Source organism: Alligator mississippiensis, chromosome 4 (assembly GCF_030867095.1).
Source record: "Alligator mississippiensis isolate rAllMis1 chromosome 4, rAllMis1, whole genome shotgun sequence".
NCBI lineage: Eukaryota > Metazoa > Chordata > Crocodylia > Alligatoridae > Alligator > Alligator mississippiensis.
This window is the reverse complement of record NC_081827.1, coordinates 164,670,862-164,693,533: the sequence shown is the minus strand read 5'-3', so window position 1 is coordinate 164,693,533 and position 22,672 is coordinate 164,670,862. Positions and strand designations below refer to the sequence as shown.

Sequence of the window (22,672 nt, the reverse complement as noted above, 5' to 3'; positions counted from 1 at the left end):
CTGTGCACATACTGGTACATCTTACAGACCCACCACACATGGCACCTCACATAGCCCACCTCACTAAATACTGTCTGGAGAGCTGCCTTCACCTGAGAGCAGAACATACCCATGGCAGCCACCACAGTTCAAGGCCCCCTCACATACAGTGCCTTAACTTCCTCAGCACAGCCTCGTGGCCCAGATGACCCTAAACTCAACCATAGACTGCAGACGTGCCAGCCTGACTCCCCATCCACCCCTCCCTGGCTCACCCAGCCCCTGGGGTGAAGCAATAGGAGAAGATTTTCCAGTTTGGGGCTGGCTGGGTAACGGCTGACGTGCCGACTGTGGCTTGGGGTAGGGGCTGGGTCTGGGGTGCTGACGTCCCAAGAAGTGCCCCAGCTTTGACCTTTTGTTCCCACTGTTTTGCCGGCAGGATGGTTCCTGCTGCGTGCACTGTTTCCGTCAGCTCCCCGCCAGCCCCGGGGCTGGGGGGTGGGGCTGGGGACTCGATGGCACTGGAATAGGAGGGTCCTGTGTCCAGGAGGGTAGGACCAGCTTCCCACATGGTCTCCCTGGCTCCTGCAGCCATGGGTCTCTCTGCTAAGGCTGCAGACCAGGGGCTGTTCATGCTGTGGGGCTCTGGCTCCTGTTAGCCAGGCCTCCTGGCAGCCCGAGGCAGGGTAGGCTAGATTGGGTCCAGCTTCACCCAGCCAGGCTGTTCCCAGCTGGGGGCCTCTCTGCTCCCACCTCTGGGCCCTGACACTGGTCCCAGCTGAGCCTGCTCTGTCCTGGGTGTCTCTGACCTAGTCATGCCAGGTTGGGGTTCCATGCCGGGAATCTCTGCCCTGCGCCATCCCAGGAGCTCTGAGCTGGGCACTCCAGCCTCACAGCCGCGGCCCCTTCCCCATGCTCCTGCTTACCTCACTGTTAAGCTCATGCAATTGCATGTTCACACTCACACTTGTTCACTTGCACATTTGCATCCTCTTGCACGCGCTCAGTGCTCATGCTGTCATGCTTGTCTGCATATGCCCTTGCCATACGTTTTTGCACCGGGGTGCCTCATGCTCATTTGAATACTCACTTCTGGCATACTCACGCTCTTTCATGCTCACTTGGGGATCAGCTCCACAGACTTGTCACTGTCCATCTCTCCCTGTGGCCTGCATGTCTGGGCTGTGTGTCTTGCTTGCCCATGGGACTGGCATATGGGAAGGGTGCCCTCCTGGCTGGGCAGGTGCCAGTGTGTCTGACTGGCAGTGGCACCTGACAGTTGCTTCCTCGTGCTGCCCAGCCTGAAGAGGCTCAGGCACCTCTCACTGTGGCTTTGTCTGGAGGAGAAGCAGTGGACCCTGTGGCTTATTGCTGCCCTGAGCGCTCACTGGGGACAAGGAAAGAAGCACGGACTTAGGAGGGCCCTACAGAGGCCAGGCCCCTGCCCTCACCAACACCCAGGGCTCCTGGGTTTTGTCAGCTGCTCTGGGAGGGGTGTGGTGTCTAGTGGGTTGAGAAAGAGTTGGACACCCGGACTTCTGGGTTCTTTCAGCACCTCTGGGAGGGGTGTGGTATCTAGTGCATTGGACTCCTGGGTTTTCTCCTGGCTCTTGCCCTGCCTTGCTGGGTGACCTTGAGTGATCTCCATATGCTCAGATGCCCTGGGATCAAGCTGTTTCTCTCTCTGGTAGCAATATGCCCTGTTTAGAAACCCCCTCCCCCCAGTATGACCTCTGGAGCTCCCCACAAGGGCCCCGTGCCCCTGTCCACCCCGGCCCAGCTGGTAAACAGCCTGCATAAACACAGCCAGCCTCTATTTTGGGCAGATTCCCCAGGGGCTCACGTGCCCACAGGGAGGGACCCGGGGTTGGCAGGGCCCTGGTGGTGGGGGTGACCCTGGGGTCTGGACCCTGCCTCAGGGAGCTCCTCTGGGGTGGATATAGGTCCAGGCAGGGCATAGGCTGCCCAGGCTGCTCTCCCCGCAGGAGGGTGCTCAATACTGTCTGTGCCCATCGCTCCATGCTGCTCTCCCCAGGCTTGGGGGCTCTGTGCTGTGCAGAGGGCTGGTGGGCTGGGGAGCCCCTCCACACCACACGTACTCTGCGCTGGGCACAGCCTGTCCCCGCACTGCGGCGCTGGCTGAGCAGCCAAGGTTCAGGTGGAGTCGGCCCTGCTGGCAGGCAGCCAGGCTGTGTGGAGCCTCAGCGCCCCTTGGCCTTGTGCCCAGGAGCTGTCTGGGACAGCAAGTGCTGTCAGCACCAGACATGGTGGGGGAGGAAGGCGGGGGGCTCCCCTGCTCCCACATCATCTCCAGGATGACAACAGACTGCTCAGGTCAGGAGCCCCTGGCTGGGCATCTGTGCAGGCCCCCAGAGCCCTGGAAAGGGGTGGGGGGGCTGCTGGGCCTGGCATGACTGGGTTTCTGTAGGGTCCATAGGGAAGGCTGGTGGGATTGTGAGGGTTTGGGGGAAGTTTCCACTGTAGCCGTTGGTGTGTTATTGTAGGGTCTCCTGGAATGGCTGGTTTGCTGTTGGCGGTTCTCTGGGAGGGGCTGCCCCATTGGAAAAATGAGGATGTTTACTGGATTGGTTCTGATATGGACGATGCCAGAAATGACTGGAAACATCTGGCTAGAGGCTGAGGCCCTCCTCCTCCTTTCCCCCAGCCCTGGCAGTGTTCGCCCAGCCTGGCAGGTGCAGGCAGCAGTGGGCAGGACAAGGAGCGAAGAGAGCTGTACTGGCTCGGCCCCCACATGAGGCAGTGGGCAGGAGGAAGCCATAAGTTGCAGGCAGATGAGCTGAGGTGTGGTAGCTGGGGCCTGGCTTCTGTCAGGGGGCAGACAGCTGCCTCTTCCCCAGCCCTCCCCTCCCTGAGCTGCTCCAGCTTCGCACTTGTCTCTGACTCTGGCCAGGCCTTGGGGTTTCCCAGCACAGCATCCCACCTGCTGAGACTCTTCCTGGGGATGCCAGGGCCATTGAGCTAGTGTTGCATCCATCACAGCTATCACCAAGCCAAGGCCAGCTGCCAACGCAGGGCCTGTACCAAGAGGCCAGGGAGGTACTTTGCAAGCAGGGCCCTAATGGAGGTGGATTTGATATGCAGCACCTGCTGGACCCCTTGGTCCTGACACAGCAGGACCCACTGCCCCCATCACCCTCCACAATGTGTCTGTCCTGCCATGGCTCTTGTGTAAGCACAGCTGAGCTGGTGTCTTCAGTCTGGATCCTGCCAGCCCTAGGCTTCTGGCACCCCCTCCTCCTAACTCTGCCTTCCCTCCTTCCCAGCTCTTCCAGTGCCCCTGGATCCCGCCCCGCCTAGCTCCGCTCTGCAGCGCCCTGGCTCCCCAGCTCCCTGCACTAAATTCCCTTGCATGAAGACCATGGAGTGGCAGACAAACCAGCTGACCGTTTCCAGCCAGCCTCACCAATAGGGTCTTGCTGTGCAAATGAGGTGCAGATCTCGGTGCGCTGATTGGGCCGAGCTCCTCTGATGTCATGTTCCAGCCAAAGCCAAAAGGACATTTTGTCTTTGAGAGTTATTGAGCACAGCCTCTGCACGGCGCCCGGGGCTCCCCTCCCTTCTGTTGCACAGAAAGGGGGATCCCCCTGGCCAACCAGCCAACCATTGCGGATGGCACTGCCATTCTGCGTAGCCCACAACTGGCAAGGGGCTTCCCAGTTCAGGGCTGGGAGTTGTCTGGTGCCTGTTCTGATCTGTGGTCATGACACAAGCAGCCTTGCTGCAGCAGAATCCCTCCAGGCAGAGCGGGTTTGTGTCCCTGGGTGCAGCCAGGACACTGCTGTTTCCCATTGTGCTGCAGTAATGAGCTGCCACACGCACCAGACCCAGGGTCAGGGGTTACGCATGTGTGCACAGACACAGGCACACTTATGTATGCATACGGCATGGTGTGGCCGGACAGAGGTCAGGAACTGGTCTAGTTTGCAAATGTACATGTGTGTGCACACACAAACTGCCCTGCCAGCCCTAAGGTCAGGGATAGGTACATCACACACATGCACATGCATACACATGTCTGCCAGCTCCAAGGTCAGGAGTTATGCATGTTTGCACATGGACAGACACACAAACCCATGGCTCTACTGACCCAGAGGTCAAGGATCTCTCTCTCTCTCTCTCCTCTCACTCTCCACCTCAACACATCTTTTCCACCAATGAGGTCAAGGATCTCTCTCTCTCTCTCTCACACACACGCGCGCACACACACACACACACACACACACACACACTTACATGCTCACGCACATATACTGTCTCTGCCAGCCAGAGCTCAGGCTGTGGATCCAGCTGGGGGATGTTCTTGTTGCTTCGTATCACAGTGCCACCTTGTGGGTTGCTCAGTGCTCTTCCCGCTCCCCTGGGAACTCCTTGTGGCATGTGTTGGCACGTGTGGCTGTGCCTTCTGAGTTGTCCAGGCCCCCAGGACCAGGAGCAGCACCGTCCCCCAAACAGATGAGGAATCTCCCACCCGCACCCAGCTGCTGTGACCCAGGACTCAGCGAGTTCTGTGCTGATATGGCGGTAGGGCCCAGGGATCCTCAGCCTCAGGGTTGCCACCCCCGTGCTGCTGCCCACAACATGTACCCATCCATCCATCCATCCATCCATCTGTCTAGCTTCTTTCTGTCCTTCACTCTGCTGCTTTATGTCTGTCATGCGAGTGCTTTGTGTCACTGTCAAGTGATGATCACCTAAGAACATAAGAACCTGGTGTCTGCATGTCCTACCTTATCCATCTACCCCTGCATTGTCTGTCCTGCCTTATCCATCCACCCCTGCAGACATCTGTCCATACATGCCTGTCTGTCCCCCTACATGTCTGTCTGTCTGGGAGCCAGCATCTCCATCCATCTCCTCATCTACCCATCTTCATCTCCATGTCTGTCTGTTCTCATGGGCCTTGTCTGGATCTCACTAGGGGTCAGGCTCACTCTGAGATGGTGCTCTGGGGTCCTGTCACTGGCTCAATCTATCTCTGGTTGTGTGTTCTCATGGCAGGGAGTGGTAGCTGGGGAAGTAGCCACTAAGCCAAGCAGCACATGGCCTGGCAGTGGCATTAGGGGGATAGCCACAGGACTGAGAATGGGGCAGCAGGGAGATGGAGGCCCAAGCTGTGTGGGGGGACTGGGTGTGTGCATCGGGACCTGCTCCCAACCCAGCTGCCCCAGCCCTCCAAACCCCCTTATCTCCCCTGTTCCTTCCAGATAACAGGTCACAGGACAGCTCCCTCCTCACTCCCAGCCTCTTAAAAGGAGCCTGGCGGGCTGGACCCAGCAGCTAGGGGAGCTGGAGAGCACAAAACATGTGGCCTCCTCAGGGCCTCTGTCTCCCCATCTGTCGAGCAGGGATAAGGAGACCAGCCCGCCTGCCCAGGCACGGTGCTCCCTGGGCCAGGGCGCCTGTGGGGAGCTCTTCCAGGTGGAGCAGGTGGGGGGAAGGCAAGGGTTTCTCTTGGGTGGATGGGGTGGGGGTGTGGAGGGAGGCTTGGGAGCTGTGGGTCATGGCAGGGTGGGTGGAGGCACAGAGACCATCACTGCAGTCGATAACCAGTGCCCCCCATTGTCTCCCCTGCAGGTGGCCGGATGGGAAACGCAAAAGAAAGAGCAGCCAATGTTCGGTGAAGAGCAGCATGTCAGGTACTGACCCCTCTGGACCACCCCTAGGGCAGCCTGTCCCTACTCCCCCACCCCAGCCTAGGCAGCTGGAGCCCCCTGCAGCCTCTACCTTGTGTGCCCATCTGGTGGGTCAAACAGCTGCTTCCTAGGCTTCAGGGCCAGCCCCAGAGGTGGGGGGCAGCAGGATCCTACCAAGGCTCAGCACCCAGTCCTCAAGCTAGTGGGAGCAACAGACTGGTTCCCCCAGGGGCAGGGGAGGGGCTGGATCCCATCCTCATCCCCCCGCCAGCCCCTCCCTGCAAGTCCTGGGACTCTCAGCAGGAGGTTGAGCAGGGTCAGCTGAGGGTATCGGCTCTGGCAAGAGGGAGCATGGAACTCTGCAAGCCCTAGATAATGGTGGAAAGTGTTGTTCCCCAAGGCTGGGGCAGAGCCTGCTCCCAGTGCTGGTGCTGACAGCGCTCCCTGCTGCTGTAGTGGGGGTGACAAGGGGCACATTGTGGGGGTACGGAGGCTTGTCCAGAGCTAGAGTGAGGGCTCCAGGAACCATCCTCTGCTGGGTCCCTCCATTGGGGATGCCAGGAGAAGCCAACATAGACCATCTCCCTCATGGAGTCCTGGCCTCCCTGAACCAGCACATGTGTAGTTGGGGCTGGACCCTGGGGTAACACTGGGTGGGGCAGATAAGCAACGCAGTGTCCCAGCTGGCCTGACATCTGCTTCCAGTTGCCACAGCCCCCATCCCCCACCAACACTGTCCCCATGTGCAGGCCAGTGCTTGAGTCCACAGCACCTTGCGTGCACACACACACATACAGGCTCCTGAGAACACCCACCTGGACACGCATGCATGCGTGGGTACCTGCTATAGTCATGCTCCCAGGAGATGCAGGCAGGGCAGGTGTCCATTACATACCCCCTTAGGGCAGAAGTGGCTGCCCTGGGGGTCTCACATGGGCAGGTTTATGGGGATAGGGGAGGTAGGTTCTGTCTTGTTCCCTGATATCCACGGTACAGATGAGAGTAGAACCCAGGAGTCCTGGCTCCCAGGCCTCCTGCTTTAACCAGGAGCACTCCCCCGCTCCCCTCCCTGGCCAGAGGCAGAGCCCAGAGCCTGTGCTGGCTGAAAGCAGGGTTTCTGGTTCACAGGAGGTTTAGTTTTTTTTTAATGGCTCCAATCCAAATTGGACCAAAATCAACATTTTTTTAGAATTTCCAGCAAACCGGAAGCTCTCTGGACCCTGCAGCTGTTTGCTGAAATTACCCTTCTCCTCAGTTTTGCTGCTAACAGCAGCAGCAAGGCTGACAAGAATGCCTGGGCTGGCAAGGGAGGGGAGACTGCTGGCTTAAAGCAGGGAGGGGGGGCTGGGTGCCAGGACGCCTGGGTTGTCTCCCCAGCTCTGGGAGGCAGGTGGAGCCTGCTGGATTAGAGATGCAGAGGCGGGGTAGGATTCCTGGGTTCTCTCCCCAGCTCCGTCACTGGCTTTCTCTGCCTCTTCAGTGGCTGCCTCAGTTTCCCCAATGAGGGGCACAAGGGACAGGCACAGCCTTTCTGGGACTCCCCTTGGGCTGAGCAGCACCAACTCGCCCTCCCCCACCAGCGAGGTCACCCCAAGGCCATGGGGGTGGGTGGGGCCAGCTCTTCCCAAACCCAGACAAAAGCAGTGACAGTGGGGCATTGTCAGGAGGCCCTGGCCTGGTGAGCAAGGGGACAGGCCCCCCTGCCACCAACAGAGCCGGGAAGGCAGGTCACGTGAGCTGAGCAGACAAAGGCGGCACTGGGTAGGGGTGGGCTCATCTGCGCCCCCCTCCCAGTATAATGAGGCCTTTCTTTATTGGGAAGGAGGGAGGGGAAACATTCAGGGCTGGGGCCCTTCTGCACCAACAGCCCTGACCTCCCTCTCTAAATTGCCTTTCAGAAAAAACAGTGGGCCTGGCTGCGGGGTGGGGGGAGAGGACAGACCTGGTCCCCTCCCCCCCCCGCCCCCCTAGCTCTGAAGGGTCTGGGGCTGAAGAAACCTATTTACATCCCCCCAACCCCCCTTTCCTTTAACCCCTTCAGTGTCTAGCTTCTCCCACTGTGTCTAGCATGTGGGAGGGGCGTAGCTCCCCCCCACACACACACAGATGGGGCAGTGTCAGGGCCAACCCCAGGATTTTGGGGCCTCCTGTGGATCCAGGAAGCCCTGCGGGGCACTGTGGAGTGATCCCTTGGGGGTACAGAGGGGCCAGGGCCTCCGCAGGACAGTAGGCACAGCCCATCTCCTCTCTGTACCTCAGTTTCTCCTCTTCCCTGCAGGCCTGGGAGCTCTCCAGTGTGTCCTGCTCTCTGACTGTGCACCTACCGCCAACCCACCAGCCTAGCTGGCTCTCTTTACAATGGCTGTCCTGACACCTTCTGCAGCCCCATTCCTTCCAGGTCAACCAGGTCCAGCTGCAAAGGGCTTGGTTTCTTGGGAGGCACAGCCCCACTGCAAAGCCCTCTGAGTCTGGCATGGGCCATGGGTGCCTGAGTCAGCTTTAAACCTCTCCCAAGTGACGTTTACCAAGTAGAAGGCAGGCTATCTTTGCACTGGCTTTAAGGCCTCCACCCATGGGGCAGCCAGTGCTGGGAGACAAGGTGGGGGTCAAGTCTCTGCCCTGCCACAGACTCCCTGGTGCCCTGAGTCAAGTCCCTTTGCCTCCTGGGCTCACAGCTACATGACTGCAGGGTGAGGGCAGGAAGGAAGCGGCCCTGGCACCAGCCCAGCCTGGCTGTGCATCAGGCCTCTCCCCTCCTTGGAGCCATGAGGAGCCTCTCTCAATGCACATGGTACAGAGCTGCTTTGCCTGTTGCCCAGGGAACCGTGCGTGGTTGGATTTCATGCAGTTGTGCGTTTGCGGTGACGCCTGTCGGCAGCTCCTCGTTCTTGCTGCTGTCATTCATGAAGGCCTCCTGCAGTGCAGGCCGGTGGGTCTCTGTCCCTGTTTCTGCCTCTTCATCCTGTTGTGCAGAGTCCAAGCAGGGGGGATATGTGCACTGTGGGGTGTTCACACAGAGCTGGCCCTGGCTTTCATCTGCCCCGTGAAGGAATCAACCTTTCAGTAGTGACTCTGGAGGGAGGAGTGTCACCCTGACTTGCCTGCAACTAGCGCAAGGCCTCTGTACCTTTTGGGGTAGTGGGGGATTGGGATAATGGCAGGGCACAGAGTGGGGCTCCTGCTACTGGCTGGCTGTACTGTTATGTGGGCATAGGCAGCACTCAGCAGCCAGCTCTGGGTGTCGGGAACAAGGCTTCTAACCCTAACCCTAATCCTAAAGTGGGCCTAAAGTTTGTGCTCCAGTTGCGTCTCTTACAGTGTATACGCTGGGCCCATCCTGCCCCTGAGACCCCCCTGCCCTGTCTTGTCTGGGCAAAGCAGGATCACTGTCCCCTGTTCCCACCAGTAACTCATGCGTACACATGTGCATAGCGGTGTGCATATTGACATGTTTGGAAAAGTGCCTTAATGCGTATTTGCATAGACCCGATGATCTGCAAGGTCCCTTCCAGCCCCTAACAATCTACGAATCTGTGAATGCTCCCACATGCATGTGCTTGCACCCACATGCATATATGCATGCTTGGGTGCCCAGCTGGCCATGTGCCCTCCAGGTGGTGGTGCCTCCCCATTCCTCTGGGGCTGGGCCTGGCTGTTGTGGCCCCAGTGTTCTGACCTCCAGACTCTGTCTCCTCCCCAGGGTACATCCCTAGTTACCTGGACAAAGATGAACAATGTGTTGTGTGCGGTGACAAAGCTACAGGGTACCACTACCGCTGTATCACCTGTGAAGGCTGCAAGGTAAGGCATGGGCACAACCTGGCAAAAGGTGCAGCCTCTCATAGACCCATGGGGCATAGGGCTTGCAGAGCAAGAGAGGAGGGAGGTGCCTTTTTAGTGAGAATACAGCCAGGCTCAGCAGCCTTCAGCCTGGTCAGTGCATGAAGGGGTCTCCAGGTAGCACCTATAGTGGAAGGATGCTGTGCCCTTAGTGCTGTTTGCAATCCGCCAGTGCAGTGCTAGGGGTGCTGTACTGCATAGAACAGGAGCTCTGTAGGGGCCCCTGCCCCCTCTTAGTCACTGCTGACTCCAGTGCCACAGCATGGTGCAGAAGGGAGGTGTGCCATCATCACTCAAGGCAGACCAGGGATCTCTCTTCACTTCTGCCCTAAATCATTAGGTAGGCATTGCTCTGCAGCCCTCAAGCAGCCTCTATGCTGCATCCCAAAAGCAGCTGCATGTCATTGCTGGAAGAGCAATTGCCCCCTAGTTTTAGCCCAGGGCTATATGTGGGGCTTTTTTGCCATGAGGCCTGATCAGGGACCATGCTGGAGGCCTCCTCCAGGCCTGCTTTTAGCACTGGCTTCTCTATTCAAGCTACTGACAGCACCAGGTGTGAGATGCCTGGCGTGACCCCACCATGGGGCACAAGGGCAGGGGCTTCCCAACTGGAATGAAAGATGGCCAGGACACCTGGGTTCCATTCCCAATTTGCTGCATGACCTTGGTTGCTAGGGATTGTGGGATGGGTTTTCTTGTCTCAGTCAAGCAGGAGGTGCCCTGTAGATGGGCACTGAGGTCTCCATGTGCCTCTTGCTCTTAGCCTGCCATTAGGACTCACCTAGCATTAGGCTAGGTCACAGGGAGCTCCTGCATCAAGGAGGTAAGATCAGGGCAAGAGCCTGGTCAGAGATGGAGCCTTTCCAGCTTCTGAGGATTTTCCACCCTGAGCCTAGTCCTGGGGGCAGGGGGCAGCTTGTGTCTCTTGTGCAGCACTCATCTGCAGCCCCATCTCCTGGGAGTGACTGAAGAAAATTCTTCTCCCTCCCTGCTCCCCTTCCCTAAAAGCCATCATTCAGGTTCAGGAGCAGCAGTGAGGGAAGTGGGGGAGGCAGGGGGTGGGAAACAGAAAGCCTCCTTCCCTCCCTCACAAACAGCTGGGGAATTCACCAGGTGCCCCGCAAGGGGCGTCTGTGTCCAAAGTCGGGATGGGGAGCAGGAGTCGCACAGCTTGGCCAGGGTGTCTGTCTGTGCATACATGCCAAAACCAAGACAGATGGATTTTGTCAGGGATGCTGATGCCTGATGAGTGACCAGGACCTGCACAGCTACTTCCAGCACTAGATCTCAATAGACACTGGTGCATGAGTTTGGCTGACAGCTAGGGCAGTGTTTGGCTCCTTGCATATGTACAGGAGGCACTTGATCAATCCATGTAGGCACAAACCAGGGCTGGGTGGGGGCAGGTAGGTGCGAGGGTTGGTTGGAAAATCATTGGCAAAACTTAGGGCAACTTGGTAAAGCTGTTTTCAGCAACCAAAGACATTCACCCAAACCTCCAAACAGCTCCTAACCAGTCCTGACAAACGCACAGACCTCCATGTCTTTTCCTCTCTCTCCCCCTTTTCCTATCATGCTATTCCCACTCTGTCAGTAGGCTCCTAGTCTAGAGAGATCTGGATGGTTTAGTTAGAGCAGTATGCTGTGACGTAGCGATTCTGTGTTCTGCCCCTAGCCCTGGCAGCACTGTGTGTCAGTTAACAAGAAGTCACCAGCCCTTTGCATCCCCCTTCCTTCCTTGCCAGGTCTGGATGCTGGGCAAGGTTCCTCAGGGATTCTAGAGGTCATTGGTATTTGCCCCAAAGGTCAGAACATTGCTCCTCACCCTGAGCACAGGATCTGTCTCCCTCGGCCAGAGCTGGGCAGTGGTGACCCTTGTTTACTTGCCCTCCCAAGGAGGCAGCGGAGGATGTGGCTGGGCGCAAACACATACAGTACAGCCCTCTCCCACCCAGCACTGCCTCTGTCTGGAACAGGATTGCCAGAGCTCAGAGTCCAGCAGCTCTCACAATACATGGATGCCTCCTCCCCCCCCACTCCCCACCCTCCCCCCAGAACAAGGGGTGGACAGTGGTGTGGCCAAGGACAGCATGCTCTGCAGAGGACTCTGCCTGAGTGTTGGGCCAACCGAGCAGGAGGCTCACTGGGACCTGTCTCGCTTCCCACAGGGCTTTTTCCGACGGACCATCCAGAAGAACCTGCACCCCACCTACTCCTGCAAATATGATGGCTGCTGCATCATCGACAAGATCACCCGCAACCAGTGCCAGCTGTGCCGCTTCAAGAAGTGCATCTCTGTGGGCATGGCCATGGACTGTAAGGGCCTCAGGGTGGCTTCAACACCTACTCACTGGATCCTGTCATATCTCAGTCTGCCGCACTCTAGAGACCTCTAGGATCATGCCTCTGTTACCTGTGTGGGCATGGGCATATGAATGAATGGGGAAGGAGGGAGTGGGCATGGGTGGAGAGGGCTGTATGGGGCAACAAGGATTGAATGCATGGAGGACACTTATGGAGAAGGGTGGGGGGATGAGGGGAGGGCAGTGTCAGAGGCTGCAGGGGTTATGTTCTGTGACTTCTACAGCACAGGAAGGAGCAGAGCTCCCCACACCTGATGGCACCATCTCCAGTCTCTAGCATGGATGTTCTCAGGCCCCCTTGCTGCTCCCACCTAGCAGTATTCCACTTAGAACTAGGCCCCATAGGTGACACCAGCTCCTGGAGGGGCTAACCCAGCCTGAGATACCTTGTCCTGGTGGGTTGGAACCTGTCCTGTCCACAGGTCACATGCTGTGGTGCCTTGTCCAATCACTGATGCTTCTGTGTGCTGCCAAATTCTGGGTGCAGGGAGCCACAGCCACCACATGTATTCATGCCCCTTCTCTGCCTCTGCCATCCCCAGTGGTGTTGGATGACTCCAAGAGGGTAGCCAAGAGGAAGCTGATTGAGGAGAACCGGGAGCGGCGGCGCAAGGAGGAGATGATCAAGTCCCTGCAGCACCGCCCGGAGCCCAGTGCCGAGGAGTGGGAGCTGATCCACGTAGTGACTGAGGCGCATCGCAGCACCAATGCCCAGGGCAGCCACTGGAAACAGAAACGGAAATTCCTGGTGAGGGCACAACTCCCACTCACCTGATGCGGACCCACACCCAGGCCACAAGCTGCACTTCTTCATTGCACACGTGTGCAGGGTTGCTCATGTACATACCTTCACCCACTCTGCAAACCCCTTCCCCTGTCACACGTGCATGCCCTTGCCCATCGTGCAAGGCCTGCTAATACACCTGTTGTTACGTGTGTGCAAGTGTACTTGGCTCTCCCTGCAGTGTGGAGCCATTGCTGGCAGTAGCTGAGGGTTACTTTTGTCCTTTTCCTTTGCTCTGTCACTGGGGCAAATCTGTGAGTTCATTCAGGTGTCAAATGCGTGTGGATTAGCATCTGCAGCTGTTGCATTCAACTCCCCTTCCACTGAGGCAGTGCTGTCCTGCTCCCATGGGGTGTCAGAGCCACAATACCAGGGTGATAGAAATTTGGGGTCCTCATCCATGGACAGTAGACTGTAGACCTCACGACTCCTCCCTGCTTCTGTGACCCTTTCCCATGCCCCACCATCACAGGGATGGGACTGCTTAGGGATTCAGGGCACCCTTGGTCCACCTTGCATTCAGGCCAGTGAGGAGGGAGGGGCTTTATGACAGCTGCTACAAACTGGACCAAGTCCCAGAAACTGTATTTCATTCATGGGCCACCAAAGCACTCCTGGGCTGTGGCTGCCTTCTGGCCCTGCTGTCCCATTCTGGATTCGAACCCATGACTTTAAGGCTAAAGACATGGAGTCCCAGTCCCAGCTCATGGGTGTCTTGGAGAATCTTAGGGGTGGAAGAGAACACCTCCTTGTGGCAGGAAGTGGGAAAGGACCCAGGCACACAAACACTGCAGTCCTACCAGACGTGTACACTGCGCCAGCCATTAGCCTGGGGTTCAGGACCTGGGGAGAAGATGCAGCATGGTCACAGGAGTGGAAGCCAGGTCTCCCGGATTCTCTTCCCAGTAATGGAAGGGACATGGAATCTAGTGGTTAGAGCAGGGGACGGAGCTGGGACTCCTGGGTTCCATTCCCAGCTCTGTTGCTGTGCTCAGTGAGGATTTAGCTGGGGATCACAGCATGAGGGTCTGCACTGAACCCTGATGTACTGGGAATAGTGGGAGAAGACACAAATCCCCACCCCCCCACCACTGAAAGGAAGAAGCCTCCAGCCCCATGCCATCACCCCAGGGAAGGACTTGCCACTGTTGCAGCTAACAACCCCTGCCCCACCCTGCTGCTGCCTTGAAGCTTGTGAAGGGTTAAATCTCCTAGTGCCTGGTGAATGAATGGGACAGCTGCACTGTGTCCCCCCCATCCCTCCCCCCAGCAGATGGGCCGGAAGGGAAGGAAGTCTCCCCTGGTCTCCCTCATGTGGCTGGGGCTTGGCTAGGGAAGGAGCTCCCCCTCCTGGTTGCAGCTCTTGGGTGTCCCTGGAGCCCAAGGGAAGCCTGTGAATTGAGCTTCACTGTTGGCAAGGTGGAGCAGGGGGATGCAGGAAAGGGATACCAGGACTACTGAGTTCTTTTCCCAGCTCTGCAAGGGGAAAAGGGTCTAGTGGTTGCACCAGGGGACTGGGAGTCAGGATGCTTGGCTTTCTCCCTGGCTCTGGAAGGGGAAAGGGGTAGAGTCAGGACACCTGGGTTCTCTTCCCAGATCAGCTGCTTATTGGGTGTATGACAGATGAATTCTCCCCAACTCAGCCTCTACTCAGGGGTGTAATCAAAGTCTCCTCCTGTGTCTCTTTCACCTCCCCTCTCCCTAATCCTGGCATACACCCACCACAAGGGAGGTTTCTCTTGGATAGATGGAGCTGGGGGTGTGGAGATGGCCTTATCCCCCTCAGTCCTCTCCCAGGGACTGTTGAGGCCTGTTTCTCTTCCCTAAAAGGCTTGGAGGGGGGACAGGCTGGGAAGAGGGTCCCAGCCAGCAGTCAGGTGCGTGGCTGGCAGGCCGCTAACATGCAGTGCTATCCTTCCCTGCAGCCTGAAGACATTGGCCAGTCTCCCATGGCTTCAATGCCTGATGGGGACAAGGTCGACCTGGAAGCATTCAGCGAGTTTACAAAAATCATCACCCCGGCCATCACCCGCGTGGTGGACTTTGCCAAAAAACTGCCCATGTTTGCGGAGGTAGGAGAGGGGTGGAGAGCACAGTTGGGGATGGGGGGTTGGAAGAGGGGCTTGTGGGAAGGTGAGAAGGGTCTTGATAGAAGGGATAGAGTGAGGGGTTGGGAAGAGGGTTGGAAGGAGCGGACAAATGGAAGGAGACAGCGGGGGAGAGGCAGGGCCTTGGGTCAGGAAAAGAGGATGTCTGCCCCCCCCACATCTGACCCTCCTATGTGCCTTGTGCGCAGCTGCCTTGTGAAGACCAGATCATCCTGCTGAAGGGCTGCTGTATGGAGATCATGTCCCTGAGAGCAGCAGTGCGCTACGACCCTGAAAGCGAGACTCTGACGCTGAGCGGCGAGATGGCCGTCAAGCGGGAGCAGCTGAAGAATGGTGGGCTGGGTGTGGTGTCAGACGCCATCTTTGACCTGGGCAAGTCGCTCTCTGCCTTCAACCTGGACGACACTGAAGTTGCGCTTCTCCAGGCAGTGTTGCTCATGTCCTCAGGTAACAGCCGGCCCTTTACCACCTCCCCCACCGCACCCAACCTGCGCCCACCTGCACCCTGCTGCTGCAGGGTAGGGGCAGATATTCTCAACATGCACCTGGCCAGACACTAGTGTGGCTCCTGCAGCTGGGTGGTTCCTCCCTATCCTTTATAATGGTTCAGCTGAAGCTTGAGATGGCAGCCTGGACCTCAGCTCTGGCCCCTGGCTCCCCCCAGTGCCCTCTGTGAAAGATGCATCAACTCAGTGCCTAAAAGGAGGGTAAAGCACCTACTATTGGTACCATAAGAACATAGAACATTTACTGAGTCAGACCATAGATCCATTTTGCCCAGGATCCTGTGTCACTCAGTGGCAGAGAGCAGATGCTGAAAGGGAGAGTGACCAGGGTTTTTTCTACTGTTCCTCTCTCAGTTGCAGCCTCTAGGGTTTAAGGTCTAGGAAATTCTGATTCAGAGGCTATATCCCTAGCTCCCATGCTCAATAGCTACTGATGCCCCTTTCCTCCCAAAATTTATCCAATCCCTTTCAAAATCTGGCTAAACTATCAGCTTCCACAATCTCTTGTGACAATGGGTTCCACACTTGAATGACACACAGTGTGAAAAACAATTTCTTTTTGTTAGTTTTAAACTTACTACCTACTTGTTTCATTTTGGCACCCTTAGTTCTTGTCTTGTGAGAGAGAGTAAATAATAAATTCCCAATTACTTTCTCTTCGCTATTGACTATTTTGTAAATCACTGTCATGTCCCTCCCTCAAGCATCTCTTTTCTAAACTGAACAGGCCTGGCCTCTGTAGTCTCTCCTCATATGGAAGCTCCTCCATACCACTAATCATTCTTTTTGCCCTTCTGTGGACATTCTCTAGTTCTTTTGTATCCTTTTTGAGGTGTGGGGACTAGAAATGGGCAGAGTATTCAAGGGGTGGATGCACTATGGTTTAATAAAGGGGCATGATGATACTTTCAATTTTGTTTGCAGTTCCCTTCATAACAACTCCTAACATTTTTTTTTTGCCTTTTTGATGGCTGCTGAGCACTAAGCTGATGTTTTTAGCAAACTGTCCATAATGGCTCCTAGATCTCTTCCCCATTATAGTGCCAGCCAAGGGAGTGCTCCCTTTGCTCTAGAGTCAGGGTCTGGGTTATGGGGGAAAAAGCCCCTGGGTGCAACATGCATGAGGCTCTGCCAGTGGCCACGTATAAGCATGTGCCACACTGGGAGCCTACCCAGTGCTTGGGCCCACAGCACAACCCAAGCAAGAGACAGATGGACATAGATACTGGTGGGAGGGAGCAGCGTGGGTGTTCATAGGGAATGAGGGGCTGCTGGGAGTCCAGACGCCCATTACATGTTGCCACATGGCCCACACCTGATGCCTGTCCATCCCTCCTCAGACCGCACCGGGCTGCTCTGCATCGACAAGATTGAGAAAAGCCAAGAGACATACCTGCTGGCGTTTGAACACTACATCAACTATCGCAAACACAACATTCCCCACTTCTGGCCCAAGCTGCTGATGAAGGTGACCGACTTGCGCATGATTGGTGCCTGCCACGCCAGCCGCTTCCTGCACATGAAGGTGGAGTGCCCCACTGAGCTTTTCCCACCCCTCTTCCTCGAGGTCTTCGAGGATCAGGAAGTCTAGGGCAGACGGGGAGGGGGAAGGGTGAGAGCAGGGGGCGGGGCTAGGACTTGGGCAAGAGCCCCGCCCTGGCACCTCCTGGACACATTTTAATTTGTTCATTTGTTTTGTTGGGTTTTTTTTTTTCCTAATATCGCGCGTGGGCGTCAGCGAGCAGCGCAACAGGCACCCTGCCGGGGGGCAGGGCCGCTGCCGTTTCTCAATGGGGGTGGGGGGGTGGGATTGGGGGAGGAGAGGGGCTAAAACTTGTATCACACGTGGCTTTAGACCACACAAAACTTGGGCTGGGGGGTGGGGGGAGGGTGTAGGCATTGGATCGGAGGAGAAGGGGAAAGAAATCGCAACCTGGATGCCACTTCCTGTCAACCCCTCTATTCTGGGGGGGATGGCAGGGGTGGAAAAATAGCCCCGATTTCAACCCAATTGCAGGAAAAATATGTCCCTGCCCCCCCCTCCCTCCACACATGTGGCATTCTCCGTCCTGTCGTCTCCCTGGCACTGGGCTCAGCTGATACCTCGTGGCTTCCCCTGAAGGAACCTCTCTCGTTGCAAGGACTTTGTTCATTGTTTTTGTTTGCACAGGACAGTCCCAGACGACAGAGGGTTTCCTTTGATTATTTTCTCTTAGCATTTTTTTCTTCTTCTTTTGTTCCTTATTTTTTTTAGCATTTATTCCCTCCCTGAGAGGCTAAAATATGAACTAACTGCACTTTGAAAAGAGAAAAGCTATTAAATTATTAGTGGGGGATGTTCCTGGACGCGGGGGGGTCACAGAGCCGAGTGTGAACGCCAAATGCACTTTTTTTAGGAAAAGAGGGAGCGTCCAGTGGGCAGTGGATAGGGTCATTTCAGGGGGGCGCCTTGATGGCCCATGGGGGCGGGGGGTTTCATCGCACTGCAGGGCTTGGAGCCAGAGTGCCAGCCAACCCCAGTGCTAGGGCTGCAAGGTCTGACTGCTGGAGAATGCCCATCCTTTCCCCGTTCCTCACCCCCCCACCACACCGGAGAATCAGGACTCTGAGGTGGGGCTGGCAGTTTCCTTGGGGGACTTCTCCCCACAAACTCTCCGCTTTGGCCCATCTACCTCTTGGGCTAGATGGGGTGGGCAGGGCTGCCCTGAAACCCCAGTGCCCCCCCTCTGCATCCCATGCACCTGTGTCTCCCCTTGCAATGTCTCTCCTCCGCCAAAGGCCGTGGTTCTGAGATGGTTTCCCAAAGGTGAATCAACCATGGGGGAGGGGTGGGGGGCTCTGGAGCAGGTGCCCTTGAGGTTGGTAATTATCAATTGAAACCATTTTGCAGCAGATAACTGGGTTCTCAGCTAAGCAAAGCAAAATGCAGGGAGTTTCAATATTTTGTCAAGGCATCAAACACCCAGCAAACATGGTCTGTTGATTTAAGGGGCAGTGTCCTGGTGCCACCTTGGGGTTGTAGTTTGGGCACCTAAGCTCCCATTCTCTATAGGATGGGCCTCCTGCCCTGACTACATCTCCCATGATGCACCACAGGCAGAGACTCCTCTGATGGAGAGAGGATGATACATCCTGGGAGTTGTAGTCTGGCAAGAGAGCCAAGCCCATAGAGAATGGGATCTGTAGGCCCCTGGACTCCCACTCCCATGAACCACAGCAGCACCCTTCAGAGTTGAACTGCTTCTGTTTTTAAAACGGTGCCGAAATGTTGGACTTCTCCCAAACCGAACACAGCATGGCCCAACCAGAGGAGTGTGCCAAGCTCCACCCTGCCAGAGTTTCTGTCCCACTGCCTGCTGCTCCTTGTCTCTGAGGACAGGGCCCATCATCCCTAGACCAATCCACGAGTGTGCCCCATGGCATTTGCCTCAGAGAAGTCCTCACTTCTACAGCCCACCCGGGAGGGGCCAGGTGCTGAGCCCCACCTACGCCACTCCCCATGGGGGCTGCAGTTTTCCACAGAGCAGACCCCTTTTCTCACCCCCCACTGCACTTATACTGCCACCCAGTCTGTTCTGTATATACCTATAGGGCACTATATACCATCCCCCAGCTATATCATGCCAGTGTGTAGCTCACAGTCTCTGCTCAGCTGGCCACCTTAACGCCTTGATTCTCTGCAACTCAGGGGAGCAGTGGAGAGAGGAACGTGGGGGCAGGAGTGGGGGGTGAAAAGCCCTCCCAAATGGCACTTACTAGACACAGGGAGTTGGGCTGGGAGGGGTTTACAGAGCCCTTTGGGGCAGTGAGGAGGGGACAGATTGAGCAGGGCTGCAGGAGGGAGCACCATTGTAACCAGTGAGGTGTGGAGGGGTTCATGGTCTGCCCCTGACATCCTGACCCTATGTGCTGTCCTAGCCCCCTGCAGCATCCTGCCCACTGGGCAGCCATTCCCCAGGAAGGGCTGTGTGCTCTCATTGCCCTTGGCCTGCCCTGGGGCTCCCCTGCACCCCAGCCCTGATCTCCCCCACCCCTGTGCCTTCCATGCTGGGAGATGCATGGCTACAGGAGAAACATCACCAAACGCAGCTCCCACAGCCCAGCTGGGGTCTGTCCGTCTGTCTGTCCTCAGCCACCCCACAGGCTGCTTTCCCATCTGTCTTTTGTTTTCTTGTTTGCCTCGTCTTACCTGAGAAGGGAGGATCAGGGTGGGGGTGTGAGGGAGCAAGGGAGGGGAAAGGAGGATTTCAAAGGATTTAAAAACAAACAAGCAGATCCCGCATCTCTGTTAGGATTTCCCAGTGTGTCAGGCTCCTTGACTTTTCACACTAGCCATGTTCACATGTGTAAAGCCACTGCCGTCACTTTCCTTGCTTGTGGTCATGGGCACTGACTGGTAGCAATGCTTCAAGTTCCCTCCACCCCAGCCTTCCTTTGCAGGATGCCCTGTCTCTTTTTCTGTCCATTGATCCATTAGCAAAGCCCCAGCCAATACCTACATACATACATATATGTGCACATGCATGTGTGTGTGTACATACATGTGTCTGTGTATATGGAAATATCCATGGGGGGGTTAGCTCTTAATCCCCCCTCCCCCCCGAGATGGCATAGGAAGGGGAGTGAGGGCTTTTGGTTATGAATTTTTGTTTTCTTACCTCAGTCAAGAGGCTGGCAGTGGGAGGAGGGTGGGGAGACACACGGCTGCAGGGATTGGCTTCTGAATGTACCATTTAAAGCTCAAGATCAGGCAAGCCAAGCCAGACAAGGGATTAGAAAGCCGTGATGATTTTATATAAGTTATTAAAAACATTTTTTACGGGTCAGTTAAAAACAGTGCTTTTCTTGGCTTGGACTGGAGCTTTCAATTCACTGTCTCCCCAAGAGCACTGGTTGGGAACACAGCTGAGGTGGGAAAGATAGACTGTGGATAGCTTAGTGGCAATCAGAGCCATGACTGTAGCTGGATACTGGCTGAAGCCTTGCCTGTATCATGGTAGTCGGCTGACTGAAGTGAGCAGCAGCAGCTAAGGAGACATTGATGGCACAGAAAGGGGAGTGAGGGCTTTTGAAAGCTCTCCAGTGTTAGCCTGCATCAGTATTCATGCAACCTAGACCCGTGAAGTAATGTTACTGCAAGCTGGTGGGTACAGAGCTGCACTCACAAGAAATTCCCACCCAGTGTCATCACCCAGAACTCAAATGATCTGTGTCCTCTGGAAAATGAAGCCCCAAACACGGAAACCTGACCATTCCTCAGCATTGCCAGCTCCTGCATTACCTAGCAGTTCAGGGAAAGTCCCAGCTCCCAGAGTCACCTAAAGAAGATGGAATCATTTCCAAAAGGAAGGGGCTTTCTTGATCTTCTTGCTGCAGAGAAAAGCTTGCCAGCAGGATGGGAGAATCCCCTTGAGGGGCTCAAAACAGAAAGCCAATGAAATTGGATGCTAATTCGATTATTAAACATGAAAACAAAAAAAGCCCTCCTGATTGCTGGAGGCCTGGGCTGGCAGTGCTGCAGCAAATGCTGTCGTGTTTCCCTCCTCTCCAGTGCTTTCATCTGTGCTGCAGTATCATCAGGGGCTGGATCCTGGGAGTGTCACTAGTGCCTGCTGTCATACTTTCAGCTGTTATCAGCCAATACTGGAGGATTTTCTTTAAATAAGGGAAGGGGCAAAAAATGGGAATAGCTGTGGCTCTTTGTGGTGTCAAAAGCCCAAGCTCAAGGGCAGTTTGGAAATGAAGCCTTGTGTCCTAGCTCCCACTTCTGGCACTAGGGGTGATTAGGAAAGCCAAGACCACTTTTGCTACCCCAACCCACCCACATCCCCCAGGTTAAAACAGGCATCAGACAGTCCTGCTTTGAAGCAACACTATAGGTATTCACCAGCATCAGCTGCAGCAATGCTGTGGCCAATTAACTGGGCAAGGGGAAAGATCAGTTCTGAGAAATGGGATGTCTAATGCACTTACACCCCACCTCTTTGCAAACACATGCACCCTCCTCACCCACACACACACATACATGCACAGTGCAGGCTAGAAGGCGGGGTACTGCTCCAAGTTCCTGGCCAACCCATGCTTCTTTGGGTGTGATGCTTTGCAGCTGCTGGGTCTAGGCAGGAGCCAGGCTCCTGGAAGAAAATGCAGGTAGGGGGTGGGTGATGGGGGTGGGGGTGGGAGAAGGGAGTGCACTTCATCTGCTTTGCAATATTGGTGCAAAAATGTCTTAAGCTCTTAGAGAACCCGTGCAAGCTCTGATGAGATCCCAACTTAATGCTCCCGTCTTCAGCATGTTTTTGAGACTCCACTGAGCAGCTTTTCTTAGAAATGCGGTAACTCGAGCAGGGTTTGGGGTGGTCTTTCCCTGCTTCCCCCCCTCAGCCCTTTGCTCTTGCCCCCTTGTTGGTTTGGGCTCTGGGAAGGCATGGAGGGGACCCGGAGCTGAGCATGTGTGTATGTCATGCATTAGAGCTAGGTCACCAGGTAATGTCAGTGCCAGCCAGGTGAATGGGTAAGTGGCACGGCCTTCAGCTGAATCCAATGCATAACACTAATGACCGGAGCTGGACAGGCTAGTGGTTGCCCAGGCAGGGGGTCTGAGGCAGGCTGTACATTTCACCCTCTGGCATGAGTCATTCCATCCTGCCCCGACTTCTCCCCCCACCCCCCTAGCAGGAGGACGGGGCTCCCTGTGTGAAGCCATCTGCACAGTCCAGGCCTGCCTGCCCCTGTCCAACACCGTGCCTGAAGCCTATGCTGTGGAGTGTCTGCAGCCTGGTTCTCTGGGGCAGGGGTGGGGGAGCCCTTGTCACCAATGCTCAGGGAAGTAGTATCCACACCCTGATAGATTCCCATGGGAGTCCAGGGAGAGAGCAGGGTCCCAGCCAGGCTTGGCTCCCACAGCCATTCCACTGCATACTTGTGTGCATATGTGGAAGTGGTTCTTGCATTATTTTGTATTTGTGTGTGTCTGTGTACACGTGTGAGTGCAGTAGTCTGGCTTCATATGTGTGTGCATGTTGGTGTGTGCATTTTGTGAATGCATACAAGTGTGAGTGCATGTGTTTGGCTTTGTGTGTGTGCGTTCACTGCATACATGTATGAATGTACATGTGTGCCTGTGTGCACCCAAGTGTGTTATGATGTCTGCATACATATGCAAATGCCTTAAGTTTGGCTTTGCTTGTGGGCATAAACCTGTGGGTGTGTGAGAGAAAGAGAAAAAAAGAGAGAGTGATTGCATTAATTTAGTTATGTGCAAATGTGCCTGTGACTAGGTGTGTCTGCATGCATTCGTACACATGCATATGTACATGTATGGGCCCATATATATGATGATGTGCACATACGTGTGAGTGCATTAGTTTGGCTTGCATATGTGGGTGTATATGTATATGCAGGTATTAGTCTGCATTGTGTGTCTGTGAGTACATTT

At 55.8% G+C, this 22,672-nt stretch overlaps 1 protein-coding gene across 5 annotated transcripts in view; it reads left to right on the top strand.

The window, feature by feature from the left end:
• Window positions 1–16,930, top strand: part of THRA (thyroid hormone receptor alpha) — a 61,011-nt gene extending 44,081 nt beyond the window's left edge. For 3 of the 5 annotated variants that reach the window (XM_059725469.1, XM_059725468.1, XM_059725467.1), the window contains 7 exons: window positions 5,575–5,636; window positions 9,334–9,434; window positions 11,642–11,789; window positions 12,379–12,584; window positions 14,546–14,692; window positions 14,917–15,175; window positions 16,575–16,930. In XM_059725469.1, coding sequence (XP_059581452.1) covers window positions 5,630–5,636; window positions 9,334–9,434; window positions 11,642–11,789; window positions 12,379–12,584; window positions 14,546–14,692; window positions 14,917–15,175; window positions 16,575–16,825 — 1,119 coding nt within the window. In that variant the 5' untranslated portion in view covers window positions 5,575–5,629 and the 3' untranslated portion in view covers window positions 16,826–16,930. 5 annotated transcript variants of the gene reach the window in all.
• Window positions 16,931–22,672: the final 5,742 nt, after the last annotated feature.